This window comes from Lindgomyces ingoldianus (genome assembly GCF_010093535.1).
Source record: "Lindgomyces ingoldianus strain ATCC 200398 unplaced genomic scaffold BDR25scaffold_33, whole genome shotgun sequence".
Classification (NCBI taxonomy): Eukaryota; Fungi; Ascomycota; class Dothideomycetes; order Pleosporales; family Lindgomycetaceae; genus Lindgomyces; species Lindgomyces ingoldianus.
In genome coordinates, this window is record NW_022985194.1 from 431789 (window position 1) to 449612 (window position 17824).

The 17824-nt window shown below is 43.7% G+C and overlaps 5 protein-coding genes across 5 annotated transcripts; 2 read left to right on the plus strand and 3 right to left on the minus strand.

Annotated features, from left to right (window-relative positions):
- Window positions 1–1022: 1022 nt before the first annotated feature.
- On the plus strand, window positions 1023–1523 carry BDR25DRAFT_317582 (uncharacterized protein; the record flags this gene model as incomplete). Its single annotated transcript, XM_033691681.1, has 1 exon — window positions 1023–1523. The coding sequence occupies one exon, from the start codon at window positions 1023–1025 to the stop codon at window positions 1521–1523; it is 501 nt and encodes a 166-aa protein (XP_033543424.1).
- A 2240-nt stretch (window positions 1524–3763) lies between these two features.
- BDR25DRAFT_293520 (cytochrome P450) lies at window positions 3764–5693 on the minus strand (the record flags this gene model as incomplete). Its single annotated transcript, XM_033688723.1, has 5 exons — window positions 3764–4174; window positions 4284–4470; window positions 4535–4641; window positions 4697–5344; window positions 5391–5693. 5 exons carry the CDS (start codon window positions 5691–5693, stop codon window positions 3764–3766), a joined length of 1656 nt encoding a protein of 551 aa, XP_033543425.1.
- Window positions 5694–6791: 1098 nt separating this feature from the next.
- BDR25DRAFT_306083 (uncharacterized protein) lies at window positions 6792–8287 on the minus strand. The gene has a single exon (XM_033690549.1). It carries the CDS (start codon window positions 8250–8252, stop codon window positions 6993–6995), a length of 1260 nt encoding a protein of 419 aa, XP_033543426.1. The 5' UTR covers window positions 8253–8287; the 3' UTR covers window positions 6792–6992.
- Window positions 8288–13475: 5188 nt separating this feature from the next.
- On the minus strand, window positions 13476–14675 carry BDR25DRAFT_359480 (uncharacterized protein; the record flags this gene model as incomplete). Its single annotated transcript, XM_033696089.1, has 10 exons — window positions 13476–13570; window positions 13647–13693; window positions 13731–13786; window positions 13832–13915; window positions 13972–13980; window positions 14034–14047; window positions 14130–14305; window positions 14345–14401; window positions 14444–14577; window positions 14625–14675. 10 exons carry the CDS (start codon window positions 14673–14675, stop codon window positions 13476–13478), a joined length of 723 nt encoding a protein of 240 aa, XP_033543427.1.
- A 913-nt stretch (window positions 14676–15588) lies between these two features.
- Window positions 15589–17682, plus strand: BDR25DRAFT_76436 (uncharacterized protein). The gene is made up of 3 exons (XM_033699005.1): window positions 15589–15928; window positions 15986–16445; window positions 16499–17682. The coding sequence occupies exons 1-3, from the start codon at window positions 15763–15765 to the stop codon at window positions 17388–17390; spliced, it is 1518 nt and encodes a 505-aa protein (XP_033543428.1). The 5' UTR covers window positions 15589–15762; the 3' UTR covers window positions 17391–17682.
- The last annotated feature ends 142 nt before the right edge of the window (window positions 17683–17824 follow it).

Consider the following 17824-nt stretch of genomic DNA (forward strand, 5'->3'; position numbering starts at 1 on the left):
TTGTCTAAAATGGCAAACGAACATGCATACGAACATGCGGCTACCTCAGCCTCATCCTCACTCATCACCGTACTCATCCTATCTATCCCCAGGATCCGTTTCACATATTTCAATCCTCCGCAAGAGCCGCATGCACGTCAAATCCCGTCGGCATGAGCGATCTAGTTATCACTCGGACGTCGAATGTGCCTTGTCATGGCCCCCAGTCATTGCCCGCTAAACCGCATCCATACGCACTAGCCACGAATGTCTCACTTTAAACCAAATGCGGGAATTTGGCGACGCAAAATCGGGAATCATGCGATATAAGCGCGCGGAGCGTAGGGGCTAGTTGCCGCATTGAGGCCGAGGCGCAAGGCAGCCTTTTGGGGTAATTGGAGACGGATTAGGACGAGTGTGGAAAGGTGGTGGTATGTCGGAGTGACTTGGAGAGCTGCTAGGTACAGAAGGGTTTGGTGTAGGAATCGGAGGAGTGAAAGTTGGTTCTGGGCTTGGAGGGGTTGTATTTGGAGGGGTACTCCTTGGATTGGTGCCGACCATATATCTTTATCGTGACGTCCTCAGGATATTCGATATTCGCAACCGACTCATATCCTTACCCACAACGACGACGACGGCTTTTCTCGTTGCTCCACGCAAATCTCATCTTTGGGCTTGATTCAGGCCCTGCACTGAGGTGCAAAAGCATCCATTCACTCTTCATATCGGCGTCGTTACCTCTGAACCATATTCTATCAACAGTTGTTGCGTCACTTCGGCAAACCTTGCAAATTCAACACCAAGTCTCTTATCCCAGGAGACTGCAAAAAACGAGGGAATACTGCTCTTGTGCTTGTTCAGTGTCCCCCAGGACTACCGTCAATTCCCCACTTTATCCTACCTTCTCGAGGTCTCCCTCCCTTCAGCCCTATCCAACATAAAGCTTCCAGATTTCTCGATAACCGAACAGCTCTAGACCCTGCGAGCAACGAAGAGACGAAGCGTAAAGGAGCAGACCTCGCACCAGAGTCAGCCATATTACTATGGCAAACCCCAACCCACATCCCCAGCATCCCTCCCAACAACAGCAGCAACACCAACCATGGACTACCTCCCCACCCTCAGCCTCTACTCAACCCTCTTCGCCCCCTACATACCCGTACACCCAGGCACCGCAATACCCATCAGCATTCCAACACCCACAACAGCATCAACAGCAGCCGCATCAGCAGCAACGTCAGACCACTCCACTTCCCCCCGCCTATCCCCCCGCCTTTCAACCTCAACGACACCAGACAGCCTTCCACCATTACCAGCCTCCACAGCGTCAAAATGTTGTGTCAGGGAATCACCAGATCACGGCGCCTTTCCAAATTCCAAGAATGCCGCATCCGTGGCCGGTACCTGGGGGCCAGCTGATTGATCCGCAGCTGCTGGCGGCGGGCAGGGGAGGAGAGGCTGTAAAGGGGAAGGATAAGGGACCAGCACCGCCGGGTCAGTGGCAGAGACCTCAAGGGGAATGGCCAACCAGCAGAGGGTCTTGATGAGAGGGGTTGTTCGGGAGGCAGGGGAGCAGACACGGCGACACTAGAGTTAGAATTAGATGATTGGAGGTCGTAAATAGCTCCTACATGGCGAGATGATTTGGGATGGTATGGTATCTGGCGCAAGTGTTTCCTTAGACTCAATGACACTGGAATTTAGGAATTTAACGCGATGGGAGATGATCTGAACGCATAACTGGCTAGGGGGTTTCGAAATTTAGGTTTGGAATTCGCTCAGTTACTTTTATCTTATGTTCCAGTCCTTCGCATCAAAAGATCTCATATTTTCTCTATGCTCCGTTCATCCACCATCTTCATATCCAAACTTTCAACATCAATCCCCCAGTCATACGTATATATCCTCTCATTCCTACCTCCTCCTCTCCATCCTTTTCATCATCTTTCAACCCCAACATTATGGCCTCCAACGACGCAGCGGGGCGGGATAAAATCTCGTTAGACCTCATTCTTGCAGCCCCACTAAAGTACCAACCGAACAATCTTCCACCCACATAATCAACTCCCGCAGCTTCAACACCAGTCCTTCAGTGTAGTCTCAAGGCTCTTCCACCGCCGACCCTAATTCAACTCCCGCCATCGTTGCAACGAGCACTGATACTCTTACAAACCGCTGTTCCACTCTCATCGTCCCAAAATCACAACCCCCATGTTCAACCCTTACGAAAACATATCCCTAATCCAAAACATGCTCCGCCAAATATCCTGGAACCAAACGCTAACCTTCTTACATGGAAGTACATCATCTCAAGCCAGAATACTCCAGAAGTACCCCAGCAAGTGCTTCTCCGACACGCCACATTCACCCACCATTGAAACTTCCACATACCTAGACTTCCCACCAGCCCCGCCATTTTCGCCGAGGTGGTGAGGATAGCAGGAGAGAGACAAAACTAAGCCACCTCCTAAGAAAACGCAAAAGCTACTACGACTCGAAAGGGGCTGTGCCAACAGACCGCGACACTAAAAGACAAACTAGACCCCGCGCAGCCGTTGCCATAGACGGAAGCAGATGATAGAAAATTACTACATATATACTTTCAGATAAAAGAGGGTGTAGAGATTACTAAGAAATGCGGAGGAATAAGGAACATGTGGCTGCCAAGAGAAGGGTACAGACAGATCTGACGACGAAACAGGTGCTTTATGATAGGCTGATAGGGGCGTAAATGAATATGAACGGCGATGAGATGAAATAAAGCCCAGGGTAAAGATTGAGGTAAGAGGGGAATGTCAAAGAGGAAGAGGGTTAAGGGGGGTATTCCTGGTCTAAGTGAGTTTGGTCTCCGGGAATTGAGAATGCATTTGGGTTTGCTTCTCGTATAGGGTGCGATCGCTATACCGTAAATAGACTGCTGATTGGCTTCTGAATGTTTCTGCTCCCGCATGCTGAAGCGTTGCTGGCAAATATGACTCCGGTTGAAGTATAGAAGTCAAAGCAGCTTCCCTATTGCATATAAGGCTGGTGCCCTACGTATATCTTTCCACCCAGCCTCAGCTAGGAAGTAATCTTTATGCCCCATTACCGCCCCTACCTTTTCTCCGTCTTAACTTAGCCTCTCATGGTGATGAGAAAATTGACCCTGCTAGTATCCGGGTCTCGGTATCTCGGTCTTTCGACGTACGTATTTTTCGGTTAGGTCTACCTCGGAGAATGCGCATTTATGTATCTCGCCGTCTCAGCCTTTCGTTCTTCCATAGTGAGCTGCTTACTATTTGTGTATGTAGCACCTTGTCAGTTAGCGAGTGGTCGGACCATGAATTCTTGCTCTTCGTCTGTATTTGGGAAACTGGAGTAGATTAGGCAAGGGATGGATGGAAAAGGCGAAAGCCATGCAATACAAGATGGTAGCTTAGGTAGAATGCTTTGAATGAATATATGAAATGAAATACGAAGATACTATAGGAAAGGACAAAAGTTAGGTGCAGCTGGTAGCTAGGCTTTTGGTCATGCCCAGTCTGAAGGAAATAGTTTAAAAAAAATGGTGTGTACAGATATAAAATAAGAAGGCTTTGAGCCGGCGGTGTTCAAATCGGAAGGGAAATATTTAGAATTTAGGAGAGGGGTGAAGTCCAGATAAAAATTATCCCTACAAGGATCGGCACAACCAACACCCATCTATACTATCAAGAAATCCACAAACTGACTCATTCCATGCTCTGCTCCACTGGATACAATACACCCACTCCACAATCCTTCCTGAGGCTAATTCATTCCCTCTTCAAGCACTCCTCAGTGTCAGCTTTACATCTAACTTCCCGACATTCAACGTAAACACATCCTTCGTATCCTGCTCCACGCTCTCCCCGTTCTCGCCATCCGCAAACCTCATCTCAAACGCACGCACCAGATTCGCGGTCACACTCTTCATCTCCATCATGGCCAGCTTCTGGCCAATACAGTTATACGGCCCTGTAATAAACGGCATGAATGCGCGTTTGTCGAGCAGGTGGGTAGAAGAAGCTTCGTCGGTCCAGCGTTCAGGCATGAATTTTAGCGGATCAGGAAAGTAGGCGGGATTGCGTTGGAGTGTGTGCATGGGCATCCAGACAAGGGTGTTGCCGGGAATATGAACGTGGTTGGGTAGGACGAGGCCCTCAGGGGGGGTTTCCCGTTGGACGCCGCTGGGGACCTGGGCAGTGTTAGTGACAGAGGGCTTGGAATCGAGATTCTGAGATATGCACATTCGTGATGAAAGAAGGAGGGATAAGCAAATGTTGAAAGCGAGGAGAAATTCTTACAGCAGGATGAAGTCTTAAAGCTTCATTGATGACGCCTTCTAGATGTGGACAATTTGCTACATCTTCGACTTCGAGGAAAGCCTTCTCGCCTGCGAGGTCGTCGACAACTTTTCGGAGCCTTTTTTGTACATCTAGGTTCTTGCACAGCTCGTAGAAAAGCCAGGTTAGAGTTGCAGCCGTGGTATCACTATGAACGTCCGTCAGTGTGAATCCAGGCGAAGAGATGGATAAAGGGGAGCGCATGCACATACCTTCCAGCCACGACAAGCAGACGAGTGTCCGCGTTGAGGTGCAGCGGTATATCTTCGTCATTAGGGTCGATAAGCCATCCGAAAACATCATTCTCTTTGGGTTGAGTCTTTCGATATTGTTAGCGGAACTGCCGCAAGTACTAAGTGGCTTTGGTGCTAAACCTTCTTCCTCTCCCTCAGAACTTGACTCGTCCATCTCATGAATACCATAATGTCTTCGACACCAACCGTCCGCATCAACAAGCTCATTGGCCAGTAGACATGGGTAAGTAAACTGACGGGTGCCATACTCTTGTGCAATTGCTCGATCAATATATCTTCTTTCCCCTTCTCCATCATTCCAAAACTGCGGCTAAATCCCACATCGCCCATGATGTCAAAGCTGTAGAAATTGATCCAGTTCGAGATTCGGAGTGCGGGTTCGGCGGCATGCTCCCTCAGCCTTTCTATTAGTGCCCGGCCATGCCGGTTTAGCCTGGGTTCGTACTCGCGTAGGGATTTGGCGTTAAATGCTCGCTCCCAGATCTTGCGGCGTTCCTTGTGGTCTCGTTTGTCGCGCGTTGTATGCAGCGAGGAGCCCTCAATGGCCTTCGAATTATCGTACCAGGAACCTTTGGTGCATCGACTCGTTGGGCCGTGGATCAATGAAATAGCGTCTGCGTTTGCGATGCTAAGTTCTCGGGGACCTGTGCGCACAATGTCGCCGTATTTCTCGTGCAACTTCTCGACCTGGAAATAGTACTGGCAGTCGGGGAGGACGAGACTAAGGCTGTAGAATTTAGAAAAGCGGGCAAGGAAGGGCCCAGGGAACTAGAATTGTTAGTGGAGTTTGTAGAAGGCATCTGGTTCGCTGCACCTTCCGTAGTCTGTGAAACAACCCTCGATAGAGGAGTATGCTTGTGAGCAATGCCGCGAAATACACAGTGGCGGTCAACCCAGATACTGCGAGGGCTTGGAAGATGCCATTGACGCGACTATCCGTTGCATACTCAGTCACCGTTGCGATACCGAAGGCGACCATCCACACTGAGAAAATAATATGTCCTTGATGGTCGGGTTCACCTTGCATGAGAAGGACATGGGAAACGAGGCCGAGAACAACGGCGAGAGATTTGTTGCGGATGAGCTCGTCCCACGGCGTTGATCGGACAATATTCATGATGCTACCAGAGGAGGCCATCTTCGAAGGCTGCCGGCAAATGGAGGGTGGAGGATACAGGGAAGGTTGAAATAAAAGCCGGGCCAGATCCCACGGAGGTGGTAAGACGGTCTTAATATATCTCTAGGACAAGCGCGGGCCCGACGTGCATATGGTAGTGGGGAAATGGTTTGGGCCTAGATCACAAGTGAGCACTAGGTAAGAGTGAGGAGAGATGAGACGTCTCACTTTTGCGAATTTAGTCCAACATTTGGGTTGTAGTTCTCCAAACTGGCGCAGCTTCCACCAACGACATGGTGTTTTTATCTGCGCAACCAACTAACAGCATTGACAACCGCTAGATTCGTTGGTAATAGCAACGCGCCACTAGCGGTCGATGCCGGGAAAGCCAAATATGCCTTTAACCACGATCCCTCCTATCAGCTAATGGTGGGCGGGGATAAATTGGCTCACGGGTGCCGACTCACAGTCTCCCAATGAAAGTAGCCCGAGAGCTGGTCGAGAGGTTCTAAGGGAAGAACTAGCGGCTACTCCTCCTGGAATCTTGAATGCTTAGTCTCGAAGATGCCGGCAGAAACTAGAGATGTATGATGCTAGGCGTCCAGTCAGAGGGTGAGCAAATCAAATCAAGGACTAATCCATTCTTAGACGTTGCGGTATAGGAGCCGAGCCAATGAAAACATGGGTAGCAAAATAGGTTTGATGAACATGGAGAGGCTGTGTTGAATAAAAGCATCCCGCATACATACCTTCAGGGCTTGAAATCGTGGTGACTTGAATTTTCCATCTCATCCTCGAGTGAACTTCAATTCCCTGACAATAACAGGGAATAAATTCAATACAGGTAGAGATAAGGGCTAACGCTTCTTTTTCGTCCGTCCGGCTCTCGCAAAAGTGCGAAAGCACGGGAATGTGGAGATGATTGGTGGGAGTGATACTTGACACATCCCTACTGGTTTAACATCAGCAAGTAAGACAGAAAGATAGCATGGGAGTTGTGCTTACGTTAAGCGTATATACATAGACAGACCTGTTGTCCTTGACAAATATTTAACTACACTAGAGCAAGAAAATAATGAGATCGCTGAGGTTGAAGGACACGACGGCTGAAGTAGTGGCGTCCAAAGTAAGTGGCATTGGTTGGCTCGAAGTGCAGACTAGATTTCATTGTTCGCCTGGACGATTGCAATGATCGTCTGACCCTGCAAATTCTAAATCGACATCTAGCCGCAAGAGGATCTTCTTTCCTCCCGCGCAAGGGGGTTCGACGACACCCTGGCGTGCTAGTCTTTGCTAGCATTAGAGCGCATTCAGCTCACAGAAGCATACAGTTCCCTGCCCAAACCCCTGCATACAATCTCCATTCTCCTTTTGGTTAGGAACAATTGTTTCCATCAACTCATCCAGTCTCTGGTCCTCCTCAATTTGCTCAGGTCGACTATCGCGATCCTGCCACTCCGTATCTTCAACATCTTTGTTATATTGTACTGAAGAGTCTCTGTAACCTTCTAATTCTGCCCCATACCGTGAGTCTGGCCAAAACATTCTGACGCGGAACATAATCGCAGTGCGTTCAAAAGTTTTCGACTTAACCGTTTCGTAGGCCGTCAAGGGCTTCAACATTTGATTTCGTATTTCTGTCGCGGCAGTCGCAAATCTCCGTATCAACGGCCGTGATGAAAACCAGTATAGCACTATACTATCTAGGTTCTTCGTGTCGAGTAAAGGGCCCAGCCACACTGGAGGAGGAACGGGCCACGCCTTCTCAAATGCTAGAGCAGGTTCAATGGCGCCAAAACCAGTAAGCAGCGGAGGGAACATGGAGTGTGTTTCAACAACAAGCCTGAGTCTACGCAGATGCATGGAAGGAGAACCGAGCATGGCGCAAAGCTTTGGATAATAGTCAGAGGCCATCCGTAGCTTCAAACCTCCAGGCTCGCAGCGAAGTGGATAATGATCTTTTCGATCATCGAGTCCATTATCTTCCAATACACCAAGCTCTAGAGAATGGATACAAGCAAGAGATTCGGGGGATCTGTCTTTGAGGAAGTGAAGTGCTGTAGGGATCCGAAAGTCGCTTCTGAATTTGAAGATATTCTTGCCATAGAAGATCTCACGAGCCTCATTGTAGGTTTGCCTGCAAACGTGCATAATTTGCAGGTTGAGACGAGGCGAGTTCGACACCAGCGCATCATGGTCGATGGGGGCCAGTTGATACGTCAGAAATATATCAACTGTCTGGGAATCAACTGTGCAGAGGTAGGTGTCTTCGATCGAAAATAGATCAACCTGATCGGAGGCTAGCGAAAAATCTCTCAGGCACTGTGTCCATGTGCTACGGGAACGAAACGGATGCCGAACAGGATTCTCCTCTCGGATTGATTGGCCAAGATTCGGTGTCTTGGTGCCATTGTCTATGGCGGGCGTAGCAGTGACTCCGCTTGCAATGGAAACGGAGCCATGCTCCAGGAGCTCACCATAGATCAGGTCGCGAATCTCCCGTGGGAGACCAAGCAAGGGGGGTAAGGGGGTATGGTTCAGTAACTGATCAAGATCCATGATCTGAAAGAAGAGTATCTCTGTCTCAAACGGACGAGAGCTCTTGTGGTGAAATTGTGAAGTGTCCAGGCAGCAATCGGGGGGGTTTCGGGCCGATTAGAACGCTATCGATAAGAGACTCTTAATAAGCGACCCCGGTCGGAGCCGCCTGATCCGATCTCAGCACTCTCTCCTTCACTTTGACCTTCACCATTACATAGCACAACAGATCTAGTAGCCTACCAGGAGTAGCAGCTTTGGTTGTTAAGCTTCTCCCCAGTCTCGGTAGTGAAGATGTGTTCCTCGCACTCTCCGAAGTCTCCCTTATTCACCTGTAGTCAGATCTTCTTCATGGGATCGGACGCAGACATCGCTTGAGTGGCAGTAAATTGTTCCTGTGCGGGCAAATGAATGTCTGCCTCTGTCTTCTTGTTGCTAGCCTTGAGGCAGGAGATTTAGGAGAGAATTTGCAACTTGTTAACATGCTTTGTAATTCCAGCAAGGTATTGAATGGGTAAAGATTTTACTACAGTCAACTCTCGATGGCGCGATGCGCGATTAAACGATATTTTGATATAGCAATACATTTCTCAAACCTAAATTAATTTCCCACTAAAATATTCTATTTTGCAATACCTACTATATTGCAAGCTTCTAGCTAGATTATTGTTATATTAAGAGATAAAATGCTATGTGTGGCAATTACTAATAAGCAGCAACAGGCTCTATGTTAATAGTATTAATGTTAGGGTCCTAGCTAAAGGCAGCTTAATGCAATTAAGTAGTTTAAGCAAGAGTACAACTATTGCATCTGTTAGTTAACAGTATTAGAGTCTCTTTTAGAGTAATATAGCTACCTTAACAGTAGCTCTGCTACTACCTGCACACATTAACAACAGGCACAGTAGCTTATTTTTAAAGCTGTTCTTTTTAACTAGCAGCAGCACCTTAAGAGCTCTAGCAGTAACGTCCCTAGCAATATTTTTATTAAGAAAGTAAAGGCTATCTAGCTGTAAATACCTAATTATGCTAACCTCTTTATACTAGAGTTTAGCTTAGGCTAGCTTACTAACTTTAAGTAACAGCATAATATTAAGCTTTATTAATACTAAGGTAAGGCTATGTTAGTGCTAGCTAGGGCTAAAGAGGAGATAAGGGCTATTAGAACACTATGTAGAGAATACACAGAGTAAGATATATTTAATATAGACAAAACAGGCCTATATTAGCAGTAAGCGCTATTATTAGAGCTTTTTACTAAAGCTTAACTTAGTAAAAAGAAGGATAAAAACTAAATATTAATTATATACTACTATAACTTTACTAGCAGTAAGCGCTTTACTTTTTAAGCTATTAGGAAAGTAGCTAGACTATATACTTTATAATCTATTAACTTTAAAGCTCTTAGCATTTAATAGTTATTAAATCCTAAGGCGTAGATAATATATACTATTATAATAGATTAGCTATAGGCTTTTTATTAGTAGATAAGAGAGACTAGGTCTATTCTACTGCTAATAGACAACTACAGCGCTTATATTCTTAGCGTTAATTTTAAACTACCTTTACTAAATATTTGCATTTAATAGCTACCTGCTAACTTAACTAGCGTCTACTAGCTACTTAATTAAGGTGTAATTAGTTAGTTTAAGCGCTTATATAAAAAGTAATAAATACGCTATATAGTTGCTAGCTATAAGCGTAGTGTAGATCTAGCAACTTAAGTTAACCTTTACTATGCCTTACGCTAGGCCTCTTAAGCCTAGTATAATAACTTTTAGAGTAATATAATTTATTACTACTTCTGCTAAGCTAAGATCTAGCCTTTATAAGAACTAATTTACCTGCCTAATTTAAAGAAGTAGTCTTAGCAGGAGCTAAAGGAGCTCTACTAGTAGGTGCAGCACATAGGCAGGATTTAGAACACTATAAGCCTTAAAAACTTCCTAAATCTTATTAATAAAAATTATAAGCCTACTTAATTTAACTTTAATGTAGTAAATGTAATTATAATATATAGCTAGCAGCTAGTTAAAGACAAATTAGATAATAAAAGGCCTTTTATATAAATACTTACCCCTACATAGGCAGAGCAGGCTCTTAAATTACTACTCTTATATTAAGAGCATACAAATTTAACAACTCCCTAGCAGATCAGAGCGCTCTAGCAGCTATATACTAAAGCAAAGGCTTAAAAGTCTAAGCAGTTTGTCTAGAGCACTCTAGATAGTTAGATTACGTAACCCTCTTGCTGTAACAATATTGCAATATAATAATTAGAGTTGTTAATAATTAATCCTATTAATCTAGATTAATTAGACAGCTTAATTATTTAATCTGTTTACAATTAATCTAGGCCTAGCTGTTTTATTAATTAATTAATCTAAATCTAACAGATTAATTAGACAGATTAATAAAATACTATTTTTATACTATTGCTTATAGGATAGATACTTAGTAATACTGTCTATAGTGTTAAGTTTCTAGGGACTAAATCTAGAGCTTTTATTAGCCTACTAAGTAAGACTAGCGTAATTTCTTAACTCCTTAAACCTTAACACTATAAGTGTCTCTATTATATACTGCAGCTATCTTTACTACCCTTACTATTAAATATCTATCTTTACAATGCTTAAATCTTTATTAGAGGCATAAACTATAACTTTTTTTAGGCCTTTAAACACTGCGTTAGTTAGGTTAACTTATAGAGCACTAACATAAAGCCTGTAAGTAATGTTGTAATAGATGCTAATACTAATACTAACGTATACAGCAACCTAACACCTACGCCTACTCCTACCCTAGGCCTGCTAGCTATTAATTTAAATGTAGCTTATAAGGGTATTATATAGACGCGCATTTTTACTTATTATAAGCCCCTATTTAAACCTAAGCGCAAGTTAGAGAGCTAGGTGTAGTAGTATAGTTATTAGGTGTATTACAGCCCCTTACAAACACTCTACTAGCTCTGCAAGTACTGCTACTGCTGCTGTACAATTAGCAGAGTCTATTAGGCCAGCATGTTAATGTTAGCTATTGCCTAGCATCTAGGGCAGGATATACTAGGGCACTAGCTTAAAAAAACAGGCGTTAAAACTAGCCCTAAGATCCTGCCTAGTTAACTTATAATAATAGCCTAGTTATAAGCGCAAGGCCTTTAGGTGTCTTAGGGCGTTATAAATATAATAGTAGACTTCTTTAATAAAGACGTGTTTTAATATGCAGTGCTTAATTAAGTTATTACAGATAATTAAGCTTTATGTGTAATTAAGACTTTAAACTTCTAGGCTATAATATAAGCTACTAACCTGCTAGCTAATAGATATCTCTAGGCTAGCTAGCAGAGCTTGCGCAACTGTATAATTGCTAAGTACGTTGCCTACATGCCTACTATAATTAATTACCTAAAGGCGTTGCAATCTCTAATACATATCTTATTTAATAATTAAATGTTAACTAGCAGCAAGATAGCTATTACAGGTATATACATACACTATATTAACGCTGCTAGGGTCCTCTAGGACTACGTCCTTAGGCTTCTAAGCTTAATAGGCTTCTATATAAGTAATAATATTACCTTAGTTATTAATAATATGTTAAAAGCTTTTTAAATTACTAAGAATACACTTAGTTACTTTATTCTTAATAATGCTACTAATAATAACACTACTGTTAAAGCTTTAGCTGCCTTGTATAGCTTTAACTTACAGCACTAATAACTATGTTACTTATGCTATATTATTAACCTAGAGGCCTAGAAATTACTATTTAGCAAAGACTATAACACCTTTTAAAACTCTAATGCTAATATCCCTAGTAAGAAGAAGTTTATAGAGAAGTAGTGTAAGAGAGGCCTTCTTAAAGTTTTATATAATGTTTTAGTATTAATATGTACGCTTTAAGCCTATTAACTTCTTTAACACTACTAGCTTAAGTATTAAGACTTTAGAGAGCTTATAATGCTTTAAAAGGTTATTAAGCCTATTAAGACTTAGTAGAACTTTTATTACTTATCTTTTAAAAAAGCTATTAAGCTCTGCAACTCTTTTAGAGACTACATTATATATAAAATTAATAAGTATAATTAAAAGCTAGCTAGGTGTTGCAATAATGTCTCTTACAAAAAGCTATGTTTTTTTATCTAAAAAAAAGGACTAACAACAAAAGACTAGGTAACAATTACAGAGTACATATAGCTACTGCTACTCTTTAAGGAAGTAACATCCTTCTTTAAAGAAAGAGGTAGGTTAAGTATGTTTAGAGCTATATAAAAAGTTCTCTTAATGTTTAACTAGCTAGTTAATACTATTAAGAATATAAAAAAGTAACTTGCTAATGTTAATTTTAATAATTCTAACACTTTAAAGGACTATGTTTTAATTAATTACATAGTAGCTTTATTAAAGCTTTTAATGTATTACGCTAAGCTAGCTAAGTCTCTAGCGTATTATATTATAGCCTAGTTACACTTAGCTTATAAGGATTACTTTAATAGTGCATAGCTAGTCCCTAAGAACTACAACAGCGCCTTGTATAGTAACTACCCTTAGTAGGGGTGGTTAGACAAAGCCTACTAGGGGTTTTAGCTACTCTAGAAAGCCTATAAGGACTCTACGCACGTCACCCCCCTAGATCTAATGCCCCCCCTAAAAAAGCCCTAGACATCTTACAGAGCTAGTTACGCTAATTTTATAAAAGCTGCCTACTAGCAAGTAGCAGAGACTACCTAATATAATAACAATAAGTTTAATTACTAAGTTAAGAAGCTCTTTCTAGATAAAAGCAACTTATTAGCTAAAAATCTATTAAAGTACTAAGTAACTAAGAGTAAGCACTATCCTACTCTATTAAGCTTTGCCTTTAACATACTAAGTATCCTAGTAGTAGCAGCTAACTGTAAGAGGACCTTCTTAGAGCTTAGAGACTTACTTAAAGTACAGAGACTATGTATAAAGCTAGATCTACTATTAGCTCTACAGAGTCTTAAAAGCTAGAAGAGATTAGGCCTTAAGCCTTAAAAACTAATTTCTACAAGGCCTATTATCCCTCTAAGCCACTTACTAAGCCAGCTAGCAACGTTGTTTAACATTAGTAACTTTAAATTTAATAGAGATTAATTATGTAAAGGGTTAATTTACTATTTATATATATTATTAATCTAATCTGTCTAATTAATCTGCCTAGAGCTTATTAATCTGTCTAATTAATCCGCAGACGTAAAGTTATCAATTAATCAATCCACCGTCAGGTGGATTGATTGGATTGATTGTTAACAACTCTGATAACAATATAATCCTTGTTCCAGAATTGTATCGCGCCATCGAGAGTTGACTGTATCACTACAACCCGCGTTGTGTGGTAACCTACTATAGTAAATATTGTTGGATTGTACTATCAATAGAACGAGTGACTAACGATAGGAGCTACCAAACATCAGGTCAATGATAGGTATACCTAGATAGCTGAACACCCAACTCACAAGCTATGGCCTAATTTCACCCAATGTGGTATAATGCCGCCAAAACAAATTCTGATATAGATCTTGTAGCAAAATTCTTTGTCCATTTCCCCATCCAAAAAGGAACAAATTACAAGCATACACACGGAATATCAATGTAGAAATGCAAGAAAGTCAGGCTTACCACCTTGTAAACAGTTACCTCCTCTATATCATGGAAGATATTCTGGGTAGGAATCATCCCAACTTAGTTGGTGCATAGATTGTTAGTCTTGCAAGCACAAGTCCAGCCTACGAGTAGGCACGCATCTCAAACAGCTAGTATTACGCCCCAATCTTCACACAAGCACCTTCGGTTCTGACACGGAGTATGATAGAGAGAACAATTAGTAGACAACCGTGCGTATACAATGAAGAGCATACAGTTAACATATACCTACTCCTTGGAAGGCCTGATACATGCTGGCTCCCATTTGCATGCTTCGTTAAGCCGCAAAACGAACTAGAAGTTGCCGCGATCTTGAAATTTGCTACGCATATAGAGGCGGAATTTGGCATTATAAGCGGTGGAATCAATGCCAATGCTGGGTTTGGCAACGCCGATGAGACTACAACGCTTATCGATCTTCAAGACCTCTAAGTTCTCATCTTGTACCAGGATGGGTTAGTGAGCGTTGAAGCTAGAAACCGCTGGAAGAAAATATACAGCTTTCTGAACGGTCATGACCTAGGTACTACGGGTGGACAACATAACGAAAGCAAAGGTAGATGGAGGATAGAGGAGATGTCAATTAGGTAGCGATAACTAGGTGAATTGAGCGGTAGTGTAAGGCCTGAGGAGCTCGGGACAGTTCCGAGATGAATACGCGGTAACAAAAACGAGCTAGTCTAAATGAGAGACTAGTCAGTCGCATGGATGCAGCATAACGTGCGACAAATCCTAAATTTGTAGATTGGTTCACCCATTGACCTAGGAGGCACGTCATTTCTCTCCAATTTGTATGACCTAGGTGCAGATAATGTTGAAACTTCGGAGGGCAATACAGCTCGCCATTTTCCCACGCCGGTGGTTGACCATGTGGAATTGCGTGTCTTCTTGCCCTCTAGTTACGGACAAAAAAGTAATAGTGTGAAAAACAAGTCAAAGGAGCTTGAGAAGGCAGAGAGCGATCAAAACCCCAGTGCGGTGGCTGACCGGCGATATCTTGTGGCTGGCTGGGAGTTTGAACGCTTCCGAGGCCGATGCGATCGGACATGGCGCTGCAGATCGTTCTTGGCTCGCTATGGCCCGCATCTTGGGAGCCGTCCTCCCTTGCACAAGACAGCCCAGCTCCAGATGTCCTGGGCTTGCTCTAAGAAAAAATCCCTTTTTTTTTTTCCTAATGCAGTACAACTCCTGCTCGATTTAATGCGCTGACTTTATCAACAAATGGTCCTTTAGCAAATTCTGTAAGATCTACATGACATCATTCTCTCTCTAGGCAGCGTCTGTTAGGCCCTGCCTGCCCTTCACCGGTCCTGCAACCTCGCTTCCAGCCTTACTCTCCTTAGGTCCCTTCTTTCTTCACCAAAGGAATATCTATCAGGTGGGATGTGTAGGTCTGGAGAATTTTAATTCTGCTACGGCTTTGGCTGGGACTCCTTGGCTGACTACCTCTTTGGTCACCAGGTACAAAGCGTTTCGAAAGACAAAAGGGTCAGAATACAGGTCCGTTCCTTGACGAGTTGGTGGCTCAGCCTATCCAGCGAACAGACGATGGGAACGCATGGCCGATAGGGGATTTTGAGTGATTAGCAGTGACTACGCAGTCCATAATGTGGTAGATACTCTCGCGCGAGGTACTGATGCGATGGAACATGAGCTGAAAATCTTTGATCTAAAAGTTTCGTGCACTGGAAGGCTTCAGCTGGAGGGCGCCACATGCATGTGTGCCAAGGCAGATCTCGTATTGAGCAAGTGGCCAAGGCTACCTCCGAGGATGGAGAAAAGTGCTTGGAATGACGATACAGTGACACCTATCGAGCCTTGTCGAACAAATTCACCTTCTCGCGGAAGTTGCGGCGGCATCAGATATGCGTTCTGCGGCAGGAAATCGTGCCGACGATGCCCAGATGCAGGGCCCTTCTCAGGAGGTAACAGCTACATCATCTCGTTTTCCCCTCGGGGCAGGACATCACATCCATGACCAGAATATTAGCGGAAACGCTAGGGTTTTGAATGGAGATATATATAATTTTAGTAAGTAACTATGTGAAACCTCAATTTCAGAGCAACGACACTTATACGGCCATCTAGTACTTCCTGACGACATTGCGAAAGAGGCCGCCGGCTTGTCCAAAGTGATGAATGAGGCCGAGACGGCTTGCAAAGCGCTTTATGAACTGATTGGTAGTGCAAAAAACGTCCCTTGTGACATCAATCTCATTTCACGCGATCTCGAAGATTTGCACGCCATCTTAGGCACAATCGGAGCGCTTTTGAACGACGAGGGCTCTAAAGAAAGTATTGTTTGGGCTGCACTATTGGACAATCTGTCCAGCGTTGTCGACTCAAATTTGTCTGTGTTTGCGGACCTCACAACACGAATTCAGACACTAAAACCTGATGATGATAGCCCGACAAAGACTGGAAAGACTGGGAAGACCGGGAAAGAACCGTCGCGAGGCGATTCAACGAGTAACGAAGTGGAGACTCTTCGGCGCGTTTTGATGTCTAATAAGATGACATTAAATTTGGCAATATCCATGGCAAGCTAGTGAGTTATCCGCGTATTATTCAATAGACTACAGTAGTCTAATGCGCCGTCAGCTACCAGAATAATTGGGCGATGAATGCAATAGCAGAGTATCGTGCAGAGTTGAAGATTGTCTTACAGCTCCTCGAAGACGAAAAGGCTGCGCGGATTCCACCATCCCAACCTCACACATGCATTGATCGTGCTATCGTGAGCGAAGATCGCGGACTTACCCTGCGACGCTATTTTGATGATGATGGTTCACTCTTCTCGAAGACTACCCTGCAACCTCCGCCGAGCATGCAAGTCAGCACATATCTTGAATCTCTTTACTTTGGAACCGAACAGACATTTATCACCGCAAGGACACATCTGGCTTTAAGGAAGTGCACTCAAGTCTTCATCAAAGGCATTCCTTCCATTAGGAACTCCATTACCCTCCGTGTATCGCCTGTCGATACGATCCTGACCATCAAAGATGAGGTACGGAAAAGAATTGAGCTTCCTAATGCCAACTTTCAGCTTGTATACTGCGGTCGGGTCCTCAACAAAACCAGCGCAACACTGGAAAGACATAAAGTGTTACATGATTCGACACTCATTTGTGTTTCGTTCCGGCCAGATGGTTACGAACCAGGCGCGTGGAGTGGACCTCGCATTTGCTTGGTGAGGATTAAGGATAAATCTGGAGTCGCTACAGACCTACATTTTGATACTGGTAGAGATATTCTTGTTCAGGATGTTAAGCGCCGATACGCTGAAGAAGCCAATCACCATACCAACACCATACTTATCTATGACGGAAAGCCTTTATTGGAAGATGACATGCCGTTGACGCTAGAGAGGTTCACACGGAGCTACGGGGTCTGCGAGTTTCATGTCGTAGATAAGTTAAGAGTGCCAGATATTCCAACCATGGGTTTACGGTCACTTCGCCCCTTTCGCAGGCCTAGATTTTGGGAATGACTCAATGGCTTGGATGGAGTTGTGAGACAACCGAAGACAAAGGATCGGATAACCTCCCTCGGCTCACAGAGGTGGTGGAGGAGGTGGAGGAGTGTAGCGTAGGGAACTTGGATCGTCCGTTACTGAGGATGCTAACTTTCTATTCTTATATAGATGAAATGTCGGGGGACTTTGTCCTAGGGACCCTTGAGATTCTAAATGGATTTAGAAAAGCGAAGTATAAGTCGGCTCTACGAGAAAACTGCGAGGAATCCATGAGGATAAGTGTTGGCACGTGTTTCAAGCTTCAGCGGATCGATGTATGTAGTATACAAATATATGCAATAATTTTCCCTAGTCATTTGTTTGTACTTGCCCTGCCCTTGCGAAGAAGCGCCCGATGCATAGAATATGCATCATCCTTCCTCTCAATGGAGTAGGGGTGGGATAACGGG

Bases quoted from the DNA above. Each gene is read 5' to 3' on its own strand.
- BDR25DRAFT_306083 (XM_033690549.1), bottom strand. From the start codon at position 8,252: ATGGATCTTGATCAGTTACTGAACCATACCCCCTTACCCCCCTTGCTT.
- BDR25DRAFT_76436 (XM_033699005.1), top strand. From the start codon at position 15,763: ATGCGTTCTGCGGCAGGAAATCGTGCCGACGATGCCCAGATGCAGGGC. The intron at 15,929-15,985 runs GTAAGTAACTAT...ACGGCCATCTAG, and splicing joins TGGAGATATATATAATTTTA to TACTTCCTGACGACATTGCG. The intron at 16,446-16,498 runs GTGAGTTATCCG...ATGCGCCGTCAG, and splicing joins GCAATATCCATGGCAAGCTA to CTACCAGAATAATTGGGCGA.